The sequence below is a fragment of the Dreissena polymorpha genome, chromosome 14 (assembly GCF_020536995.1).
Source record: "Dreissena polymorpha isolate Duluth1 chromosome 14, UMN_Dpol_1.0, whole genome shotgun sequence".
NCBI lineage: Eukaryota > Metazoa > Mollusca > Bivalvia > Myida > Dreissenidae > Dreissena > Dreissena polymorpha.
In genome coordinates, this window is record NC_068368.1 from 51,354,180 (window position 1) to 51,380,385 (window position 26,206).

At 34.0% G+C, this 26,206-nt stretch overlaps 1 protein-coding gene across 2 annotated transcripts; it reads left to right on the top strand.

Moving 5' to 3' along the window:
- Positions 1–632: 632 nt before the first annotated feature.
- On the top strand, positions 633–25,613 carry LOC127858721 (cadherin-related tumor suppressor-like). 2 transcript variants are annotated; one of them, XM_052395953.1, is made up of 10 exons: positions 633–794; positions 11,605–11,659; positions 13,331–13,595; positions 14,675–14,802; positions 15,484–15,552; positions 16,292–16,456; positions 17,326–17,436; positions 20,198–20,377; positions 20,926–21,022; positions 22,132–25,613. In XM_052395953.1, exons 1-10 carry the CDS (start codon positions 780–782, stop codon positions 22,139–22,141), a joined length of 1,095 nt encoding a protein of 364 aa, XP_052251913.1. In that variant the 5' UTR covers positions 633–779; the 3' UTR covers positions 22,142–25,613. The 2 variants fall into 2 exon arrangements, with proteins under 2 accessions (XP_052251913.1, XP_052251914.1); XM_052395954.1 differs by lacking the exon at positions 633–794 and adding an exon at positions 2,959–3,098.
- Positions 25,614–26,206: the final 593 nt, after the last annotated feature.

The following is a 26,206-nucleotide window of genomic DNA, read 5'->3' on the forward strand; positions in this document are numbered from 1 at the left end:
ATTTTAGCTTGATTGCTCCGCAAATAGCACTGACAATGTTATCGGGTGTCAACATCCGGTTTTGTAAAACTTAATAACGGCTTTAATACAATCTATTTTTTTGTATTTCTCAACCCGACTGGTAGTCCACGGACAACTTAATTGAAAAAAATCAGTTACCCGGACAAGCAAATGTACGACTCGGGCAACTCGGACATTTCATTTCGCCACCCCTGTTGTAACTGTATGTTTTTTATTTGTGTTTAATTTTTGTTTTTATTTCTACTGTACAACGCCATTGAATATGTTTATACGTAGAAATAGGCGTTCAATCAAATGCTCAAGTTTCAAGTTTCAAGAGATGAAACGCACACATTTCAAAAATACAAATCTCTATCAGCAACTCACTAAAAAAGGAGTGATGTGTATCGTTAACAATGACAACAATTTACGATAACAAAGATACAGAAGATTTTAATCGATTTCAGACAACGACCGTATGATCTTTTCATGGGTTGTACAATAAAACAATTGAACCTCGCTCATAATCCAAAGTCAATCTTGAACAACACAAGAGTTAAGGGTTAGCACAAAATCATTATCGTCAGTCGGGTCAGTGTCAACTCAAAACTTGTTTAAGCCTAATGTATTGGTTAAACATGGTTTAGTGTCTCGAGCGTATAGTTGCGTTTAAGTTTATTTTTGTCAGGTTAAAAGATACAAACAAGACAAACACGGGTATGCGGATAAATAATAAGCGTTTTGGGATTTATGCACCTGCTTAATGATCTTTTTCTGTGATGTTCCGATATCAGGTTAGTATAACAATATAACAATAAATGTGATTAATGAATGGACGTTAAACAGCCACGCAACTAGTCAATGTGGAAACAGAATGTAATTTAGAATGGGACGTTCGTGGTATTTTTAAGGCACATGTGTACATAGTCGCGTTCTTTTAAAGAGTGTTATGGAAACGAGTTGTAAGCAATTGTATTATATTTAGGCTTGTTTAGAATAAATAAAGAAGCAAGTAAAAAACATGAATAGAAATACTGTGTGCCCCGCGATTCTACCCCATGACCTTTGGAAGCGGTGTCTAACGCCTTACAATTAGAGCATGGATTTTAGCCACGTGTTTTAACGATATATATTTGTAAAACTCGTATACGTATTTGACATTTTACCAAACTATGAACAAGACCATTTGATATTGCCTGACAATAGATATTTAACTCGATCTTGAACGGAGTATACATCGCAATTATGTATACATGTGTACTTCTGGCGTCTAGCTTTTATGCAGGAACGTATATTACTGCACTTATGGAACTGTTGAATAGTAATAACAGTATCATATTACATCGAACAACGCACGCTAATTGTCTTAAGTGCATGAACGTAAACAACTCAATTAACAGAACTGCCAGGCTTTGTTTTAACCTCAAAACTTCAAATAAATTCATATGTCCTTCAAAATTGTGTTTGTCAAAACTGCAATCACAAATAAGTTTGGTATTCAGTATTCTATTAGAACTAATACAAGTTATATCGTTATGAACGGTTTTCACTGTTCAACTACCCTTCACGAATTTGTAGTTGCTCGAAGTAATGACCTTTGATGCCATTCAATACGTTGACGTTGTGATACAAAGTTGTGCGCCTGGTACAATATGAGACGCGATCTGGCAACACTGAGCTTAATGCATGTGCGCTAAGAGTTGTCCTAGATTTGCATTTGTAGTCCACAAAGGATAATAAGGGAAGACACTTTGCGCTTTTGTGGAAATTTTCGTTTAAAGGAAGCCTCAGTTTAGGTGGAAATATTGACTTAACGCACATGCGTTACGACCCGTTTTGTGAATACGTTACACTGTATTATATAATATCAAGACAAGATCTTCGAGCACCCAACACATATTTTTATTAAGAAATACGCGAAAGATTGTGCACAATCCACCCAGTAGGTAAATACATATTGAAAGCACACAGTTATGGGACTATATTTTCAATGGTGGAAAAACAGCCCAAGGACCATTATTCTGCCAAATTCGTCGCAGCCAAAAATTATTTTTGTGCGATCTGTAACGTAAAAAGGTATTGCGTACCCAGGTAAGAGATGATATAGGTAGCCACCATCGGCAAGAAGATCACGTGAATATGAATAGCAATATTGTAAGAGATTTTGGATTCCTTTCCCCATCTTCGAGGAAGAACAGATGAAGGAATAAAATATACGATAAACTTGAGATCGTGTAATGATCTACATTTTATTCCTTCATCTGTGTTCTCTCGAAGTGTGTGATCTCAACCAAAAATGTAAGAAGTAACAAAGGCGAGTGATGGTGTTACAGATCATCTTCATAGTAAGGTGATTAAACTGTGATTGCTTTAGCGCAATCCGCATAGTGATTCAAGAGGAGTTCACAACCCAAACTTTAGGGCGTAAATACGGACATATGGGCTATTTCAATTATGTGTGCTCTTCACTTAATATTAAGCTCGTCGTGAGAAAATGGGACATACCTGTATGCGACCAGCAGTCTAGTCAGAAGCAACCTTGTCCCACACTTAAGTCAAGCAAAGTTACGTGGTCTTATAAGCGCACATGCTTTGAGCTACGCGGATCGCATCTGACATAAGAGCCCGTTTCGCATGACGATGCTCATTTAAACTTGGTGTTACTCAACCTATTTGTCAATAACAGATTAAAGCTGTTGCATGATAGATCCATTTAGCTTAATGTTCGATTGATTTAAATATCGCCGCCCAATCGATAATTTATCTCCACTGATTTATTTCAAGGTGTTCGTGGATATAATAAATGGTATAAATATACTTCATAGTACTTCCTTGTATGATTGTCACCTAATATATCCTGATCACTGCAATACTCAGTTCTAATCTTTATTCGATAAAGCGTATTGAATTAATTCAACTGCCACTACCGGTATCTTATCATAACATGTAGATGGGTCATATTATTTTAAGCACAAGTTTCATACATCGGTGCTGCTTGTTGAAATAAATTCACGGAGGATATAACATGCGGTTCGTTGGATAAAGAAGGAAGAAAGTTTTTCTTAAAAGATACGATATGTAAAACAGGCGTACATAAAGTATGTGTTTTTATTTAATAAATATTTATAAATAAAGAGTACTACATAATTTATAAATATTTTACTTTGAAGTGCACGCGACTCAAGTTATTTATATCAATGCGTATTTTTCAGCTCGAACAGGTTGAGTTTGTATAAAGTCAGATTTTACTAAGTCAGATGACATTGAACGCATACATTTAAAATTTTGCAAACGATTGCTATAGGTTAAAATAAAAACATTTAATGTTGCTGTTTATGGAGAATTAGGTAGATATTCATTGTATTTAAACAGGTTTGTAAAAAAATAAAAAATATTGGTTTTAAATTCTAACCAGTGAAAATATCATTATGCAAATTGTTTACAAACAAGCTTTAAACGATTATAAAAAGGTCTTACAAATTGGGTCACACATGTCAAAAACATGTTAAATAACTATGAATTTGGTTATGTATTTGAAAATCCAAATGTTGTGCAAATAAAAAGTTTTGTTAGACAGTTCAAATGTAGAATTGTTGACAATTTTAAACAATAGTGGTATGGTAAACTGAGTAGCAGTCCTGTATTGGATATGTATAATGTTTTTTCCCACGAAACGAACGTTATTGTTTATGTTGTAATGACACTGAATTAGGAGATGCATATGTATATGCCGATGTTATACTCATTTAAGAAAAAAAAATAGCAGTACATTTTATATTAACCTGTGTATAAATTCCACAAATTATTAGTTTCTTGTGATAGATTGGAAATTTCCAATGTATGCAAATATATCAAAGAAGCTTGAGTTATAAGAAATACGATCCTAAATAATACGGTTTAATAGATTTCACCACCCCCTCGATAGAACTTACGTGTTCTAACCATATATTATGTTATTTGTATTTGTATTTGACTTGACTTTATGTTTTATAATGTTATGTTATTATTCGCATTCACATGATATATTATAATGCGTATTTTTGAGTGCGAGGACGATGTACTATTGTTTAAGTCTGATTAAACTGTGTCCGTCCGTCCGTCCATTCGTCCGTCCGTCCGTCTGTCTGTCTGTGTTTCTGTCTGTCTGTCTGTCTGTGTTTCTGTCTGTCTGTCTGTCTGTCTGTCTGTCTGTCTGTCTGTCTGTCTGTCTGTCTGTCTGTCTGTCTGTCTGTCTGTCTGTCTGTCTGTCTGTCTGTCTGTCTGTCTGTCTGTCTGTCTGTCTGTCTGGCCGGCCGTCCGTCCGTCCGTCCGTCCGTCCGTCCGTCCGTCCGTCCGTCCGTCCGTCCGTCCGTCCGTCCGTCCGTCTGTCTGTCTGTCTGTCTGTCTGTCTGTCTGTCTGTCTGTCTGTCTGTCTGTCTGTCTGTCTGTCTGTCTGTCTGTCGGTCGGTCGGTCGGTCGGTCGGTCGGTCTGTCTGTCGGTCGGTCGGTCGGTCGGTCTGTATAGACACTCCCAGAATCGATAAATTTACCGTCGCCATAATGGATATCACGAGACCCGCTGCCATGACGTTACTGACGAATCGGATAGACTACAGCGTTCAAAGATCAATTAAACGTTTTAATTGGTATGTCTGTGACACCATATGTCTCCACATGTGTAGATGCTTTTATTAAGATAAGATACCATGCGTCACCTTCTAATAACATGTTAAATGACAATAAAGGCCTAATTCATGCTGAGTTTTATCAAAGACGTCGATGACGTCGATGTACGTCTCTGGTTTTATGACTCTTAATCAATGTAGATGGACCTGATAAAAAATATTTATTAAAATTATACGAACTGTTATATGCTTATCGTATCGATGACAGAAACAATATTAATCTTCAAATATACTTAATAGAATCGCGTAATTTCGTTTTATTGTGCAGAGACCTATACAAACATATAGGCCCCTGCATTGTTTTTCAGTACCGTCATAGCGGCGAGGCAAGTATTCAGGGGCGGTAATCCGGGAGTTATCGATTTCTTGGGTTTTTCTATACACAGACACGGAGATCAAGTGTGTGATATTTTTCAATATTCATGTGCGGAGCCTAATATTTCATTTTGTATTTTCCATATAAAGGTAACACATGTAAACACAATAATAAAACAAAACAGATATGAACACTTCTGGTGATATTGCAACAGTATGGATTGATCTGCATTTAACTCCTTCGAAAAGAAAGTGTTTTTTTGTGGAAATGTTTTGAAATGTAAACCCTGTTCTCGAAGTCAATCTGTTTTTTTTAGTCCATCTGTCCATACGTATGTTATTCCGTGCGGCATTCCGGCATTACGTTTTTTTCCCTGATATTAGGTGTGTGAGAATACCTGTAAGACTTACAGATCAAGTTCGCATTGTGTTTTTCGCCCATTGATTTTTGACGAAATTAAGGGCCTTGAACTTGTGAATTCTCTCTAGGATGACAGTGTCCGGATTTTTTCATAAACGCTTGCAGGTATTATCCTGAGTTTTGGTGTGTAAGTCTATCGACAAGAATGCATATCAAGTAAGATTTTCTTTCCGGTCCATTTATTCTTGACGAATTGACTGGTCTTGCACTAAACAATTTTATTTAGAATAACACATTTCCAAATTGTTATCTGAAATGCTTTAAGATACTGGCATTTTTGGTGTGTGAGTCTACATACATTACTTACAAATCACGTTCTAGCTGTTTTTCGGTCCGTTCACTTTTGACAAAGTTATGGGCCCTTGACTTAACAATTTTCAAATACGCGTTCATATTCCTGATTTTTGGTTTGTGAGTCTACCTGCATACATACAGATCGGTTACGAGTTATGGGGCATTTTGAAATCGTGTTCTCTCGCTAAAGGAATAAGCATTCGCGTCTTAACACCATATGTTTATATCGGATCAATAATTGCAAATACAATCATGTTTGCCTTCATCTCAGAATTTCTTTTTTATAACGCAATCAACATATAGTTTAACTTTAGTAACGTCATAAAAAACACCAACACTGTCCGTCATTCCCTTTAATCATCATATAAGCTATATCCGCCGTTGATATGTATATAGGATAATAGTAGAGCGATAATATACAATCAGACATGAATAAACAAAGATCGGAAACATCATCAAAGGTTACAATCAATTAAGTTAATGTGTTTTAATCTGATTAAACGTGTCAAAATTGTCTTATGATTACATACCCGTAGCCAGGGGGGTGCGTTGGGTGCGTTCGCACCCAATCTTTTTGGACGAGTAAAATAATTGTACTCTAAGTTGCACCCAACTTTATTGGACGCAAAAACGGAAATCTATTATTTCCAGGAACCCAGTGAGTCTTCGTATTAAGATCTAAGCGTTAAAATAATGTTGTATTCAATATGCAACCGACAGGATTCCATATAATTAATTTTTCGATTAAGTCATTTCCAAGACAGTGCGTGATTTTTATTTACAAGTTTTAACCATAGAATTTTTGAAATCATTAGAAGTAGTGAAAGCAAAATTTTACAAGATCTAAGAAGCCGGTCCCCGAAAAATGGAATTGGAATCTTTGTTACAATAGATATTTGTTTTGTGTACATGTATAATACAAAATTATTAACCTGGCACTCTAATCCGTATACAATCGATACTTATTTATAGATATTTGATACTAAATGATTGTTTTGTAACTTGTGTAATGGTTTTTAATGTCTGTTAAAGCTATAACTGCAAGAGATAGCATAACAAAATGTTGAAGCCTACATGGGTTGAAATCCCAGTCCAATAACCTTTTTCGAAAATTATATAAATGGCTGGAAAAACATTTTATTAACTTGAAAAAATATAATCTTATAAACAAGAAAATATATTTAAGGTGATTTTTTTTTAATGACAAGAAAACAAAACATTTTTACAAAGCAATGTAGCTTTTTTTCTATTTACCAACACTTAATGGCATCTGTTCTGCTGCACATACAGAACTTTCCACAATGATTTAATTATGTCAAACTTTACACTATGAACGTCCTACTCTTAAACAGTTGTTATAATGAATTCAAAACGTTATATGATCAGCTGGACGTTAACGTTTAATTTTCATCAACTGTGACGGATCTTTAGCATTTAATGGGCAAATAAGTACATCTTTTTGCTTCAACGTCCTGGAATACATTGTTTAGGACTTTGAGACCACAGGGCAAGTAGTTTGTGGTTATAAGGTCTCAATGAAGCCTAAAGTGTTCGTACGTTTCCGAAATTCGCTTTGAAAAAGATAACTTATTTGTTAAAAATAGTTTAAAATAAATAAATAAGTAACCAATTATACCATTTTGATTTCTTTTTAGAATTGATGCACATTAGAGAAGACCCAGTTTTGTTAATCAGTGTTTGCTGTACAATGCACTATTAGCACGTTTGAGCAATGCAATGCCTCTGGTCCTATCCATTGTAGCAGACAAATAATTGTTTTGTAAAAGTCAAATATTTCCATTTAATTAGCTCGATTTATGAATTGTAGAATGTTAGAATGGTAAAACACACCAATTTTATCAAGATTCCAAGATTCCAATAAATAATGATATTGTATACCGTTCTTATTGTTGATTTCACATTCTATAATGTTTTGTTGCATAGGTAAACAAAGTGTGTGCGCGCATACTAGTGTCGGGTTCAACGATGATGTATTCGCGTGACTGATCGAAAAAGGTGGTTATTGAAAAACGTGGTGGGGAATGCATGTATGTTGTATCATATTCATGTAGATCAGTCACTGAGTATGGTCAATGAATATGAATTTTCATATAAAATGCTCTATAACTTCAGTCTCTGAATACATTAAAAAAAATGACCAGAATGCAGGAGTTTACGTTTCAACATCCCCTCCTGCACATACTCCCTTCTCCATTTCGTTGCTCAATAACAATCGTCTATAACAAAACTTCGCACCCCACATTTTAAAACCCTGGCTACGGGCCTGAAATCTTGTTTTGTCATCTTCCTCATCTAGGGCAACCATTTATACACACGCATCAAACCCGGTTTCGTATAACATACGAATATAAACACATGCAGTCCACTATTCGACTTAATTAAATCAAATAAAAAGAATTTAATATACATCATAAGAACCTATAATGTAAAATAAAATATAAGTATTTTCTGTGAATATATTAATGAACTAAATCCTAGTTTTCGTCATTTTTAAATTGAGAATTCGACACAAAATTAACTATTATCAAAAAGTTCGTTTCGAATGATTCGATGGAATTAAAACTCAGGCATATTGCAGACTTCAACACGAATTAAATAAATTATAAATGTCGTGTTAATGTAAATTTTACTAGTTACGCTTTTACATCTGCCATTGATTTCACAGCGCCAGCGAAAAAGTCTCGGAAATACATGAAGTTATAAAATTAATTATTTCTTACAAAATCGAAACCTGTGAGTTAACACACAGATTTAATAACACGTTTACAAATAGTTTTAATAACACGTTTTTGACAGCATACTATTTTGGAGAAAAAATATAGCCGTCGATGTGCTACTTTAATATGTGGGCGTAGTCTTGTGTGCATATCGTTATTTCGTAATTACCTTACTTCAAAGAAGTTGTGATATATATTGAAACCCCGTCATTTGAGAGGCGGATATCTGTTGAAATACTATACACCACTAATCTGCGTCATTATAAATGGGCAGTCGTGCGCATATTGTGGTTCATTTAATAGCATTCATTATTGAGAAACTCAATCATGAACACAGCAGTCGATAATTATAAGTTCGTTATTGGCACCTCGACAAAACGCATTCGACAATTAACATATACGAAAAAAAAATATACTCAAAGTACATCGGTACAAGACAATTACATTGTATTGATAGATATAACCAATATACATCATGTACACAAGTGTAGATATTAAAACAACTCGGTTAGAACAAACAAGTAATAATTTACAATAAATTAAGGGCTTCATACAATAAATATTTTAAAAGCCGCTCATACTTTTTGCTCACTAAGTTTCGTGGCATCGGGTTTGAATCTGGAAACATTATAAATTAGTTATTTATTTTAACAAAAGAGAATCTTTGTTAATTTCACTAAATTTGGCCATTTGGATCAAATACAATATTTTTGGTAAACCGTTTGAAGGAAACTGTAGGGTTTAAGATTGAATTTGAAACCCTAGATTATATCTGTTTTTAAATCGCTTCAAATGAAAACAAAATCACATTAATAATGATTAACTTAACTTGATCTTTTCCTTTTCAAAGAAGTCTCGGATATCGTGTTTTGAAAATTATTGGCATAACGCTTGTTCATGGAAAAATGAGGTTAGCTGTGATTAAGGGTTTAGAACTGTAATACGACATTGTGATTCTTTGTTCTTTCTTTTCATAGTGCCTATAAACATGGTATTCTGCTTCCAAAACAAAAGTTTAAGGAAAGATTACTCAACAATGCTCAGAGAGTCAAACAACAGAAATCTAGATTTACATGCAGCTTCATTGGCAGGGATATTCAGGTTTACACAATTTCATATGTCATAACCACAATGGTGTTGAGAGTTTTGGATGTTGAAACTTATGAAACCTATCGTTTGTAAATACAACTTTCATTAACCGCATTTAACTATTCATCATTTGTAAACTAAAGTAATTCAGCCCGAAATAGTTAATGTCGCTCAATTCATGTTGCTCACTTAAGCATTCATATCTAGCAGTACATTCTTTCCATAGTGAAACTGTTAAAACGTATGTTAAATATGTGAAAATGATGGGCATGTTTTAATTTGTTTAAAATTTATTGTATGTATTTATCAAATATAACCTGTGGCAGCGTATTACATAGATGAATAATCATTAATTGCTTGTGCAATTCATGGAGACAAGCCACCCATTCTTTAACCGAATAACCCGTCAATCTGTCTTTGTGTCCCTCATAAATGCAAAAATACAATTACATACAAAGAATCGGTGTTATAAACCGCAAAATACAAATTAGTTCTCCATTCAGTTAAACATTACACGTTATTACGAGCACTAGCAACTTGACACCGTTTAACCACAGTGATAAGCTAGTAAATAAAACACACTGCAGCTTTTCGCAAACCGTTCTATTAAATGTGTTGTAAATAAACCTTTATCATTCCACATGCCTAAGCCGCACTGATTAGAATGCCTCTAGTGCATTTTATCTTTTATATAAGTAACGCGTATTACACCGCTTTACACAGGCGTAAGACTTACATTTCAGAACAGAAGTCTAATTTCAATGCGTATATCGTATTTTAATAAAGTTTATAAAAAAAGTAGTATAATAAAGTAAATAATTAAAAGCGTGGGAATATTGTATTATCATCCGCTTTCGATCCCAAGTTTTTTTTCGCACCCACATGTTTTTCGTACCACATTTTTTTTAGTACCCACATTTTTTTTCGTACCCACATTCTTGTTCGTACCAAGTTTTTTGGCATATTTTTTTCGTACCCAAATGTGTTCGTACCCAAAAAAAAATTTGTACCCGCATTTTTTTCATACACAATTTTTTTTCTTTTTTAATATAATTTCTTCATTTATTCACCAAATGACTTCAAATTAATACTGAACATCTCTTAAAACAAGACAGTCTATCTCGAGTATCCATGTCCACATGATCCACCCCGGAGCCCCACCAACATAGGCCTTGCCCTCCCAAAATTGCATTTTAATATAAAATCTTTGCGTGGGGATACGCGTCGGCCTCTGCCGCGTCATGTTTCTAGCTAATGTTGTGAACATAATTATTTATAGGTGTTTGATATAAATAATAAATTATCATATGCACAAAAACTGAGGTCTTTGATTACTAGTACCGTGTTTCATTTTATTAAATTCAGATTTATCGTATTTTCTTCGCCAATTATACACTTTTTTCGTTGAACATGGTGTTATAACTGCTCATCCTTATGAGGTTAACAGATTACTTATATATTAGTCCCTATAATTTCAGTTGCTTTTTTTCGAGTCGAAACAAGACTGTACCTTAATATTTGTGTAAAGCATGTATTATCCTTAACGCTTTTATATCCAAACAATTCTAGGTGATTAACAACATATGGCAGTCTCGTTTTAGTCTTTAGGTCCATTAAGTACATGATGTTGCCCCCAAGCTTTGAAATAAGGATAGGGGTAAAGAGATTGGATTAATCCGCAAAATGCTATCATTTCAACAGCTCCTGTCGAATGACAATATCGTGTGCGTTTACACTCTTATAATATCATCATTTATTCCACACATCACATTTCATTTAAAAACGGAAAAAAGCACCCACGCCAAACATCATTCCTTTGGTTTATATTGATCATATTCTTTTCTACATCACTAACATTTATTCTACATCGAAGTATAGTTATTTGAAAAAAGAAGCTGAAATTTTGCATATAAACATAGGAAGAATGCTACTCATGACAGTGCGCTAAATAAAGAAATGCACGTCATAGATTGAATTGTATTGCATGGTTAAACCAGACCTTAGACGTGAATAAATAAAATGCTGGCTTTTATTGGGACAGTTGGGTTAACTTCTGAGCGTGAATTATTATTTTTCGTTACAGGTCATGCCAAACATATATACCTTTCTTGCTACGTGCGTACTGATAGTGTCGCCAGGTAAGATTAATAGACTTTAGCTTCATCTTTAAATTTACGACATGTATGACACAGATATGCCATATATGCAATAAATATTATCTTTGACGCCTATACACTATTGGTCAATGTATGTAATACTTGTTTTTGTATTGCATGGCCACCCAATCATTCCCTTTAGGTATGTAATTTATTTTTGCATTCCACACTAATGGTAGGCGAGTGTAATGTTGTATTACACTTCCTATCGATATAAAACCAAATTCACCGCGAAAACAATACATGATTTGAGATGTTGATTAATGTTCTTTGCATTGTAATTTTTAATTTATCAATGATATATGCCATTCAAAAATAAATTATTTAAAGAGGTTTCCTAAAAATGTGGTTGTCTTTTTGATTTGTAGAGATTTGTATTGACTACTTGGTTAAACTGGCGTATCGTGTAGAGCGAACGCCAAGAAGAAGACTACTTGGTTTAGATTTTCAGCCGCTTCTATGACAATAGCAATTTCGCATTATACGCCAGTTGTAATTCTTAGAACTTAAAACATGAAAAATAATATGATAGCGTTATACAATGATAAGTTACTATAACACTATCAAAACAGATCAGAACTTAAATAACCTCTCATGAATACGAGTATGCAGTATGAAGAAGAATATACATGTATTTACACAAACATCATGGAGCAGGTGCTTAATGGTTAACAATGTGTATATTGTGAGTATACATTTGAGCCGTGCTCTGTGAAATAGGGGTTTAATGCGTGTACGTAAAGTGTCGTCTCTGTTTAGCCTTTGCAGTCAGCACAGGCTTATCAGGGACGACACTCCGCAAAACTTGATTTTTGCTAAGAAGAAACTTCTTGAAACGAAAAAAAATATAAAAGCATAAAATAGCGTCCCTGATTAGCCTGAGCGGACTGCACATGCTTATCTTGGACGGCACTTTAGGCACATGCATTTAACTCCCTTCACAAAGCACGGCCCATTTTTATAAGAACAATCATACTTTAATTTCAACATGAATTTAGAAAAAGTATAATTATGTATGAATACCACTTTATTTTCAACGTTAAATGTCACTATACATGAAAACTCCTATGCCACTTGTTTTGCTCAAATAGACTTGCCATCTAAGTGTTGAATAATGTTTTTAAAGGCATTAACAATAGTTTAGAAATAAAAATTGTGTCATAGCGCTGTATGCAATCAATGAATACTGGTAATTTTAGTACGTTTAGAGCCCCTTATAATGAGCGAGTTTTTACGTTCAGTATATCTTGCTCCTGTAGAGACCTAACCTCCCTCCATGCTGGCTTCTACCCGCGTTAATTTCAATCAACGAGTGCTTTATTTCTTGTAAGAGTTCACATGTTTCAATTGTAAGACGACAGTATGTATATGTAAGGTTTGCAATAATATGGTCATGAAATGTTTGCTTTTTGCTTGCCAATTAATAAAAATGACTATTGCGTAATAAAAGGACATCAGTTAAGAAATTATTCAGTTATTCTTCAAACCACGGAGCGTATATTGTCATCAAGAGTCCGTGATCAAACATGTCAGTAAAGAAATGAATGCCTGCATAATTATATTTGAAAGTGCCTTATATTTAAACGTTATAAAGTGCTATTGAATTTAGCGCGATTTCACAGAAATCCTTATGCTTTACTAATAATTTTACAGTTCAAACAGCCGCTCCAGTGTTTAGTAATCCCTCCTTGGGTCACCAACAGACTTCATGCTTTGAAAATATTGCCTCGTCATCAAGCATATACCGAGTGTCCGCCACTGACGCTGATGGAGATACTGTTACTGTGGCGATTCACAGCCAGAACCCATCAGATCCTCCGTTCCAAATAACAAAAGCAATTATTGGATGGAATCTGATGACTCCATCATTGACTACGATCGACCGAGAAACTACACCGACGTTTACATTTGTTTTTAGGTATGCCAGTTGAAACAAATGTTGAATACAGTTTATAACACTTTATAATTATAACGGTCCATATATTGTGTATAACTAAAGCAGAATACCGTAAATATAAGCATAGCTTGTATCACACTTGAGCATGAAGTCGTTCAAATTTATTATTTACATCATCGGACATGATTTTAATCAAACCAATATGCTGTAAGAGCTCAGTATTGAGCCCTGAACAATAAATATATAGAGGGAAAGAAACGCCATTTTGATTTGATCAAAGTCTTTAAATCTCGCTTAATAAATAATAATCCGCAAACGCCATCATGGAGTCATCATCATCCGTGTGAAAAACAGTCCGATATTGCACGACTGATATGACATTTGTTTAATAGCATGCGCATTTTAATTTCAAGTTGTTCTACCCTTTACAAACCAAATTTAGAATTACTATTAAATCGCATTACAGATAAGAGTTTAAACAAATTTTCACAAGTTTACACATCATACAGTTTGAGATTACCGTAGCTCAATGAATTTTGCAACTCTCTGTTTGCAAAACGGTTTATAAGTCATTTATGTAAAGTATCGTCCCAGATTTGCTGGTGCAATCCCCATAGTCTTATCAGAGACGATACTTTCTGCGTTTCGTAATTTTTCTTCAGAAAAGTCGCTTCTAAATGAAAATTCAATCTAGGCGGAACGTGCCGTCCCTTATCAGCCTTTTGCTTGTTTTCGCTTATCATGAATGTCAAGTTTTCATAGAACGAGACTCATTATATATAAATCATTGTAGTTTTATATAGAAATCGTGCAACACCAGAAAAGTTATAGAAAATAACCACAAAAATGTAAAGACAATATTATTTTCATAGCATTCGCAAATAAGGTAGTTAAGTATGATCCCTACAAGGCAGAAAAACACATACACCACAACATCAACCAAACGTTGATCGTTTCTTAGAACGGATACAACATTCCAAACAACTATTTTAAATGTATATATTATGCTCAAAGACGATTTCTGCAGTTCGTATGAAGAAATTAAGATCCTGTATTGATATGTTCTCCCTATATTGTTTTCTTTTGTTTTCATTCAACAGTGCCACCGGTGGTAATGATACTGTACAAAGCGTTGCGTTGACCTTAATTTTAACGGACCTGAACGACAACAGCCCCCAGTTCACCGCCATCTCTTACTCAGCTTCTGTCTACGATACAGCGTCTGCTGGTATGTTTATACAAGGCTCGTTTTAGAAACACTGAACAAAGAGCATGTGCCGATTCTTGTCACCCTAGGATGACTTCAAGCTGATTCATGTCACCCTGGGGTGACTTCAAGTCGATTGGGTGACTAGAATCTGCTTGAAGTCACCCCAGGGTGACATGAATCGGCTTCTAGTCACCCCCGATGACTTCAAGCCATTTCAGGTCGACAATGAGCAAAAGTCCGTGTCAATTTGAGTGTTCATTTAAAAAATACGTTTTGATAACGTCTAGGTTTGTTTTTGTTTGTTTAAAACTTCAAAAGAATATGATCGCTGCTAACGTAATCATTATTAGAAGTATACATTTATGTTTTATGCACACTATAACGCTTATGCTGTTCAGAAGAAGGTGCGTACAATATATTGGAGCCCCTCTCTGGAATAAGCGGGCATAATGAATGTGTGTTAAGTGTGTTCTCTATATAAGCATGCGCAGTCCGCACATGCTAATCAGGAATGACACTTTCCGCCTAATACGAGACATTCTTTTAACGAAAAAAAGTCACAAAAAAAGAAAAAAAAACGCGGAAAATGTCGACCCTGATTAAGATGTTCAACTGAACAGGCTAATCTGGGACGAAACATGACGCACATACATGAACCCCGTTTTCCTAGAGCAGGGCTTATTTTTGTTCGTTCAACAGGTGCAGTCATATTAACAATACAAGCAACGGATGCGGATGTTTCTCCATCTATTGCGTACAGAATAACAGGTATGACCCATCCAGACTAGCATAACGTAAAGGATTCGCAAAATAACCTTAGGCCTAGTAAATTACATATCGGCGGGTTTCGTTATTTTATCTAAACATGTAAAACAGTGCATATTCCCTTTAAATAAGCAGCTGAGCACGTAGTAACAATGTTTTATATAAATTCCGCACACGATCAAGTGGAATGGGCATTTTGATTAGATAATATGTGATTGTTCTGGATCATACTAATGCGCGATAGGGAAAACTCGTGTATTTTACAAAAAAGTAATTGTTTAGCTGTGTTAGCTCTGTGTGCAGTTATTACACAAGAGCAGATTTTGATACATAAACATAGTTCAGTAATCGAAAACATGGTTTCATACATAAAGAATCACATCATTTTAAGTTGTTTTAATGACTTTTTTATAATAACGCAAACTAATTGTCTATCGATTTCATTCTGTGCCGTATGTTAGAGCCTTTTCAAACTAGCTTCTATGATGCATTGCTTTATTAAATTAAAATGTATTGAGCTTTTTATAAAGCCAGTATTTCCACGTCATTATTGTTGAAGAGAAATGGCATAGTATGTGTAATTAAACATCCATACTAAATAAGGGATAAAACAGTATTGAATAATGAAATTAAATCGCAAATCGGTTCGTCTGAAATTGTTAGCCAGATGTCTACTCGTACACATGCATTACCATGTTGTACTCACCGCTGTTGAATACACTTATCGTATTATATGATGCAGCGGGCGATGTCGCAGGCACGTTCTCTATCGATCTAAACACTGGAGAACTGAAACTTAACACACCTGGCAACCTCAACTCAGCAAGCACGCCCACTTATAGCCTTACCGTACAGGCCTCTGACGGTGCAAATACCAACACCACTACAGTGACCATACATGTTTTAGGTAAGTCAGACAAGGGAAATATATGTAAATAATTATTAACATCGCAAAGTAAATATTATGTATGTATAGACGTTCAAATGTGTACAATGAATATACGTGATTGACTGAAAACTATGTGACATTAAACGTGTCTTCGTGAACAACGTTACTATTTAATAATTTATTTAATTTAATAATGTACTATTTGTTTAATGGGTTATTATTATCATCCACGAATGTTTTGTTTGGCGGCTTTTTATTTTGGCACGCGCAAAACATACATCTAGAGACGTTGTAATCTGTACAACATGTCTTGAAAATATAAACTTTATTCGGAACTCAAATGAACCTTTTTATGCAAAAACAGGCTTTAAAGAATGTGCGTAGTTTCATCTCAGACCTGTGCAGTTTACAGAAGATAATCATGGACGACCACTTATATGGTAGCCATTGAGACAATTTACATACATGATTTAAGGCCTGTTTGCAAGACTCAAATGATCATTATTCATAATAATCTGAGTACTGTGATGCACTTATGTTTTTTGAATATTTGTATGCAAGCACAATATTTAAGATGACTTAAGTTTGCATGACAATACATAACTTATGTCAGAATTATTTTTAGTTCATGTAAATGAGCGGAAACACAGTGTTTGGCTAAGTTCCTAAAAAAAATTAATGCGGATCGCTAGAGCTTAATAAACTGAAATAATCCTACCTAATCCATTGATGCAAAAAAATCAGCGACTTATTGTACCCCCCCCCCCCTTGTATCCCCCATGGATAATTGCATACAAATAGTACAGGGTTTATGTATGATTATGAAGCATTGTTTATGTGCTGCCTTTTGTGTACCTACATAATGGTAGTATTGTTTTACCGTCCAGATGACAGATGCGTTCCTCAGCCGTGTCAAAATGGCGGTACATGCACCAGAAATGAAACTGACTTTATTTGCGCATGTGTAAGCGGCTGGATTGGAGACACGTGTTCACAAGGTTTAAATATATAATCTTAAATTTACTTATTGACAGAGGATCGTATTTTTCGAAAATATCATTATATTCATTTTCTTGCAAAAATTTAGTATTTGGAAAGAAAATAATAAATCGTTATACATGTGTAGAAGCCATAAACAAATGTTGAATGACATATTTGGCTTTATCGGAAGGCTTACCGTGCCAACAAGAGCACCGCAGAGGCTTTAATATATCAGCGCATATAAACGCTTTGCGTCTAAACATGCATGTTCCAAATTATCGATGAAAAGCATTACACACGCTTTGCTTTTTCGAGTATCATTATACAATCTAATTGAATCAATGACACTATATTTGTTTTACAAAAAATGTCTTGTAAATAATTAAAAAACATTGTTAATATTTCTTACGAAATGTGGTACTATTGCGAAATCAAATGCGTGTACATCCTTTGCCTTTAGAGAATTGAAATATAACGTAAGACTTGCAATTGCCAAATGGATGACATGCGCTACTCATGTGCACGCGTTCGCTTTGTGTTGTTGAATAAAAGTTGTATACGTGTAAATACTAAGTGAATGCAACTCGTTTTAGTACATACTATTGCTTAACATACTTAATTTATCTATAGAAAATATTAAACGATATAAATCAGAAGATGATTTCGGTTCATTACTTGTCTAGATATACATATACCGTAACATTTTAAAGAACACTAAAATAAGAGACTAAGTGAATAAAACTTAATGTTACCTTATATTGAACCTTTTTTATATTCTTGTATTAAGTGTACAGTGAAGCGAATACAAACGATAAGATAATTTTCAACCAAATTGGCTTCGTTGAAGTGCATATAAAATCCACATGGTCTCGGATAATTGTAATGCTGTTCATAAAACCTAACTCAGTTCAAACATGGTGAATCGAACGATGGATCGACGTTATTTTTAATCATTTTTGTCTTTATGTTTACGTGTTGTGATGTAATATCTGTCGCCATTGGTCACATTGTGTTTTCTTTTTTAATAGTATCGAGCAAACATTTTATTGGGACACAGAATATCTTGGGAAAAGGCAAAAACAAATCTTTGAAAATATTTGCAAAACACCCATCAAACTGTTAAGGGTAGTGCAATGACCATATACTTCCCTTGTTTGAAAGCTGACATACGATGCTTGAAAATCCATTTCTCAGTTTGTTTTTATCATTGAGAATTTAATAACAAAGGACGTCCAGACAATAAGTCTGTGAGAAAATGGATCAATACCTAAATTCAAAACCTTAAATATCATGTATGAGCACGTTTTTTTATTAATTTTTATATTAAACGTCTCTATATACGTTTAAATATCATAATAAATAATAATGTAATTATTTAAATATTGTCATACAAATCGTTATGCGTAATATGCAAGTCAACAACAACTCGTTGTGTAGCCCTAGTGTTCAACGGCGCAATTTTGTTAAGAAACTATCTACGTCACCATATCGATAAAGTATCTATCTATACATGAAGATTTCAAAACGTTTATAGTGTACTAATATCGAACTAGGGTTTAACATGAACTAATGCACCAACAATGTAACATCTGATACCAGTTACAAATTGCCCATTCACAACTTTATAACATGAGCAGCAATTCATTCAAGTTTGAATATTGTTTGCTTCATAGTAAAAACATTCGGAAAAGTTTCCTTCTAAGCACAGACAGACGGACGAGAAAGTGGACAGACTTCTTTGGTGATTCCAGTACTTCCCCTTTATCTTTTATCAGGTCTTTTTCAATCTATGAACATTTTGTATTAACCTATTACTCCGATTTGCGTTCGAATTTAACAATCGCTGTTCTTTTATTTGTAAGAAAGTATCCACAAGTCACTTACCACTTCAGAATAAAGACATTTGTTACCTTTATACAGCAGTATTACACTTTGATATGATCGTTCATTGCATTCTATTGAACTATTGTAGTTAACCGCTAATGAACTATGTTTGGACATGTTAACATGTTCTTACGGAAACAACTCTTCCAAGAACATTTTTATGAATTCATGCAATAAAGTGTGGCTTAAAAATATATAGAGAGAGTTGTATTTAACAGGCGTTACTCGCTGTGAAATATGTGAAGTCTGCACGCAACTTAGGTATATACATTTATATATATATATATATATATATATATATATATATATATATATATATATATATATATATATATATATACCCACACACATTATTAAGACCCCGAATATTGTCCATACTGAGCCTCTGTGTCCCCCATGTTTGAACTGCGTTAGAGTGTATCAAATGCTGTATGATTATCTATCCCACACACATGTTAGTAGTTATCAATGTTCCATTTTACGTACACATTATATAATGGCTCTTGTATTACATATGATAATCAATACGTGATTTCGTACGTGAATTATGTTTTGCCCAACGTTTTCTCGATTAAAATGTCCATTTTAAATGCGATTGTTTGTGAAGTGTTACCTATAAGCAAAAGAAGGGAGACTGTTTTTACAAATCGTTTGATTTGCAAATTGCATATAAAAACAGCTCAACTAACCATCTGAAGCGCTTCATCTTATATACACAAAGGTTATATAGCAGCCATATACACAAAAGTGATTGACTGAGTTCGTGCATTTTGGAAAAACATCAAAAGTTGTTTAAAAAAAATCGTAAAACTGATAAATGCTTACATGTAAATATATTTTAACGACACAGTCTTTTTTTAGCAACAAATGCACTGTACGATGTATTTTTTTCAGATAACCCGTGCATACCGAATCTGTGTCAGAACGGTGGCACATGCACTATTGCTGGGTCCACGTATAATTGCACGTGTACTTCTGGATACGAGGGATTAAACTGCACAACAATTGTTACAACAACAACAACAACCACAACAACGACCGCAGCTACAACCTCTATAACTACTCCCAAACCAGGTACAATGGTTAAGAAAGCAAACTGAAATGAACACATCCCGATGATTTGAGTATATTTTACCATTTTGACTTAACGAGACTTTGTCAGAGAAATATAAATGTTCCTGTAGATATTGTCTATGAGGTTTAGTGTACAATACAAACACGTATGGATTACGTTTTTTATTGCGGACTAACATCGGTCAATAAGAACAAACTCGTGTTTAAACGGCTGTAGACCCTTTTTAACTACTTATAGACGAAAAAATTTACTCGTATAATTAAATGTTTTACAACACAATAGGAAATATCTATACAGTAGTCAAGAGGAAAATACTAAACGAAAAACGGTGAATTGCAAGAAACTAGGTTTTCAAAGTTTTACCAAAGCAATTGTGCAATATCATAAAGATGCACTCATTTGTATTTTGTATAATCTGCACATCACGGTTGGTCGCAATATAGTCGACGTCAACAATGTATGTCTCATTATATATGCGGTTTGATGTTGAAACGACGAAGTCTCAGAAATGAAGTTTTACATTTGAATTTTATATATTTAATTTCAGATTCTCAAGACTTGGTAGTGATAACTGTAGTTTCAGTCACAACAGTAGCTGTAGTCATTACAGTGACAATAGCAATACTAGTGTATATTCGTAACAAGTAAGTGTTTCAAATGACCTTATAATAAGTCAACTTTCTTAAGTACAAATAGAGAAAGTTATTAAAACGCATAATAGTGTTGTTGCAATATATATATATATATATATATATATATATATATATATATATATATATATATATATATATTACAATAACACTTTTATATATTATATATACTAAAAAGTAGATCACATGTTAAGACATTTTTATTTGTATCCTTTTTTTGATAAAAGCTTTTTTTCTATTAATTGCTGAAGGATTAATACCCGTGTAGCATATTATACCAGCAATCAAAAACAAGCAATACTTAGCGTCTGCTCTTTTGAGTAAAAATATCGGTCGATTCCGCATTTGGTTGTATTACACATTGAACATTCGTCTTTTGATGAGTGCGTTCATGCTATGCTAACATGAAAACTACGTTTCATTATGAAACATACGCATGGACATTTGTTACCCGGAAAAAACAGCCTCTTAACCCATTTAAGCCTAGCGTCTAGAAAAAAGGCCTTGGCAAACAGCGCAGACCCAAATGAGACGCCGCTTGATGCGGCGTCTCATCAGGGTCTGCGCTGTTTGCTTAAAGGAATATCTGTAAGAAATATTCTAAATATAGAAAAAAATCTTCTAGACATCCCTAATTTTGGAAATAAATTGATCCAATTTAGAAGGATGGGAGAGTCCACTAGGCAAGGGGTTAATGGTCTTAGTTTTCTTTTTGCGTCGCATGGACAATAGATAGAGTAAATCCTAATGTTGTAGACGAGCGAGGTAAGGTGGAGAGGCTAAGCATTGAAATCAAAACATTTTCGTTTCGCATTGCACAAACGAGCTCAATATACTTAAATGTAAACCCCAATCGTCTGCATCGCCGTTTATCTAATTTGAATGGTTTAAATACGTTTCCTTTCAGAATAGCTATGCTTGCAAACAGCCACTTTTGATATGCTTTGGACCTTTTTTATTCTTGGTGTTACCCAACGGCTTGCATGTACTTAGATGAAATAATTTGATTGAGGAAAATAACAGATAACTGGTGCATGTTACAAATACATCAATGGACTTGGGCATCTATTGTCAATTAATCACATGCGTGTTTTAATTTGCAGCAAACGTTAGGGAAGCAGTAAAAAAGTGGTTCCTAAACAAAGTGAGAAAACTGAGGTTTCCAAAAATAGTTTCCAAAACTACAGTCAAAGTATTGAAACGACGTAGCAACAAACTGTTCAAACACATTGATACAAAACCATGGCAATTTTAAGTCTTTACTTACTAACTTCAGTGAGTTGAAAAAAGCTTTGAACAATTACTTTTAAGGCATAAAGTTGCGAAAGATAAGGATGGAATTAATGTACATATATTTCAGAAAATATTTGTGGTGGAAACATGTACTAACACGGAAGCTACTAAACATTTTCCGCTAGTTTATTTTAACATGTGCCTCCGGGCAAACCTAAAGCAGCGCTCGACAAGAAGAAATCATGAAGCCGTCAGCTGCATAGCTTACAAGCATCTCGGAATTACGTTTTGCCTATATGAAGTATCCCTAATGAAACAGAGCTATTCAAAGGAAATCCTATCCAAAGCCCCCGAATCCATTACAGTGAACAGTTTTACGGTCAATTTTAGCCCGACTAATCATGGTCATCGACTACATCCACTGCATACTAGCAGAATGACCAGAGTCAACCGAATAATATAGATACTCAAAGGTGTGCTTGCTGGTAAACATGCCTGCACATGTGTGACTAAAGGCGACTTGTTCACATTTAATAGTATTTTTGTAAATGCCATTATGTTTGTTGACTAACAAATCTATAATGACTTTATAGTTTAAGCAAATAATAAATGTAGCATTTCAACGTTTATTCATTGTTTTAGAAAAGTTCATCGCCATATTAAATTGTTAATATGAAAAATTTGTAATTCACAATACACGGAGGTTGTTTTTTTGTAATATAAAACTTATTTAGGAACAGAAACGTTTTATGTTCCAAAACATGGAAACTATATTATTGAACAACGTGGGAGCAAGACAGTAAAAAAGGTCGAACTAGTAATTGTTTCTTAGATGTTTTATTAAGTGTTGATCAAAGCCGTAAAATATATAACACTGTGACGATCGAATGAATTCATTATTGTCACTTTGTACCCAAACTAGGTTTTCATTTATAACCCGAAGAATCATCAACGCTCCATAGAACATACTTGCCCCAAACTCATTGGAAAGAAAAATGCAAGTATTTGTTTGCGCAAATACACAATGAATTAAGTATCTTTTCACTTTTCAATTTTTCGTTTGTATTGTTTGTTTCGTACCGACATATATTACATTTACAAAACATTTTTCTTTGAATATCTCTACTGGATTTACTACATCATTCACAAGCCTCTTGAAATTGTTGTTATATTTGTGTTATAAGTATCTGATGAGCATGGTTTTATGATGTTTTCTTGACATGTTGCCCTTTCTTGGTAGTAGCAATTACCTTACGCATCAGCATGTTGGTAATGAGTCTGGATTGAAGTTCAGATTCAATGTACCTGTTGGTCGTAAAACATATCCGCTACTATAGCTCAAATATCCATTGATGTCTCCAAGCCAATATTAGCTAACTTTATGTTCACAGTTTTTATCGTTCTCTGGTTCTGTATTGTGCTTTCATATATACATTTATCACATACCATACCCTGTTTCCCATGTAATATAACCATTACGAATATTTTTTTATCACATGCAATACCCTGTTTCCCATGCAATATAACCATTACATTTTTTTTATTTCACATGTGTAATACAACATTTTAAAGCGTTTTTATTGGCTTAGTTTTCGTTTATTGACCGATCGCATTTTGTTATTTTGCTGAAATGACGTTGAAACGTCAAAGGACGTCACGAAATGTAAAAAACATTCGGAATTTATCATTATGTTTGCGTAAATATTTATCTTATTTGCTCATTTAAACGCATGTGATAAAAAAGATTTGACACTTGTTGTCATATCATACCATATTTTATTATTTAGGAAAGGCTCGCTTACTAACAAAATTCCTGAACTCGTTTAATAAAATATGGTATGATATGACAACTCGTGCCAGATCCTATATATCTCACACATATGCAATATACTTTTAAGGCGTTTTCATTGGCTTATTTTCATTCGATTGACCAATCACATTTTGCTATTTTGCTGAAATGACTTTGCCACGTCAAATGACGTCTTGAAATGTAAACAACTTTCGGGATTTATCATTATGTTTGCGTTAATATTTATTTAGTTAGCTCATTTAAAAGCATGTGATAAAAAAGATCTGACACTTGTTGTCATTTCATACCATATTTTATTAAACTCGTCCAGGAAATTCGTTAGGCTAACTAACAAAATTCCTTAACTCATTTAATAAAATATGGTATGATATGACAACTCGTGAAAAATCCTGTATAAAAATACACAAATATTAAAGGGTCAATTTTGGACGAAATTAAAGCCCATTCTCCTGTTAAAATGGTATAATTTTCACCTATAGTTACCTTAAAATTAAAATCGCAATGCAGCCCGTGTATGAAAACAAAAACAAATAATGCTTGACAAATATGACAAAGATTTTAACTTTTTTGGTCAAGTCGAGTTTGATAATTATCTAATTTAGCATGTGTACCAAAGCGCTCGATTAATGCTTTATAACAAATAAGAATAACTTGCGTTACCATGCTATCTGCAAAAAAACAACTATTGTCACTAAATTGCGAATTCAACGGGCCGCTCCAATTTTCATTTAAAGTTGAAAGAAAAACAAAATATATATATAGAAATAATTTTCCCCCTCCCCCTCAAAATATATAACTTGTGTCTACAAGATGTTATTTCTACATATTCCCGTGTTTGTTTCTTTACTAAGTTATACATATTATTATTATTATTTGGCATTGGCTCACATGTTAATATAATGATGCAAACAAAAGTATGCAGTCTTCAACTGTATGAAATACTTCATTTTTTAAACATGGTAAAGTTCATAGAATAATGTATTGTGTTTATAATAAAACATAATAGCGTTTTACCAACACTCGATGGTGAATATGTATTCTTTCAGCTTTATTATTATAATTCCTTTTTAGTGATACTTTCTAGTTTCTTTATTTATCAGTTAGTTTTCTATTTCCAATGTGTTTGCTCGTTTTTTGTTCTTATGGCTCTTGTGTATATGAATGTTTTGCGTGCAATAAAGTAATGACACATAGCAAATGTAGTAAAATCTGCTTACCGTTTATTAGGGTACCTAAAATGAACATTATGCATTACAACTTTAAGTGTGAACTCACCATACTATATATTCGTTGGACGTACATATGTTCACTCAGTCATTATGTGTTTCACAAAACAAAAATGTCAAGGCTTATCCACCGTATTTGATGAAAAAGCAAATGTTTCAATCGCAAATGCATATGCTCATGTACGTATTCGGAAGTGAATGAAATTGCTACAGGACAACGCATGTACGTGCTTTTTATTGCACTGACATTTCTAAACACTGATAAAGGTTTACACATTAAAGACCTTATCGCGTTAAACATTATGATTATAAAAATACAAAACAAATCTGCTTGCTTAGAAATATTTTCATTTTCAAACTAATTATAACAATATTTATATTTAAAAATAAATGCTGAAAAACACTGATCACCTATGTTCTGGAGAGTAGCCGGTAAAAACGGTGAAAATACAGTGGCTTTTGATTTGCAACAAGTTATTTCTTGCTTAGTACACGCCATTCCCTTTTGGCGCTGAAGCATGCCCTAAGAGCATCGCGGTCTGTTGATGTCTCGCTTCAGGGACTTGCCTAAATGTTTGAGATACTTAAGATGGCCTACTTGTTGGCTCTTACAGCTGCTAATACATCGAAATGCTCTGCTGTCAAATATATTATGTTTATATCGTGTGATATCTGATAACCTTACGGCCTATGCCATTTCCCTTCATACCCAATTGTTTCATAATGATGAACATTTGCCGAACAACGCCCCCCCCCCCCCGTCTATAATTGTTGCACTGAGCTGGTTTTCCCTCATTTATAAGCACTGAAGCAGCTCTGCAATGCTTATTTGTATGTACCCATAACAAGCATTTGTTTTCAGTATTATTTTCACACATTGTTGGGACGGCATTGGTTCCGACTTGAAAG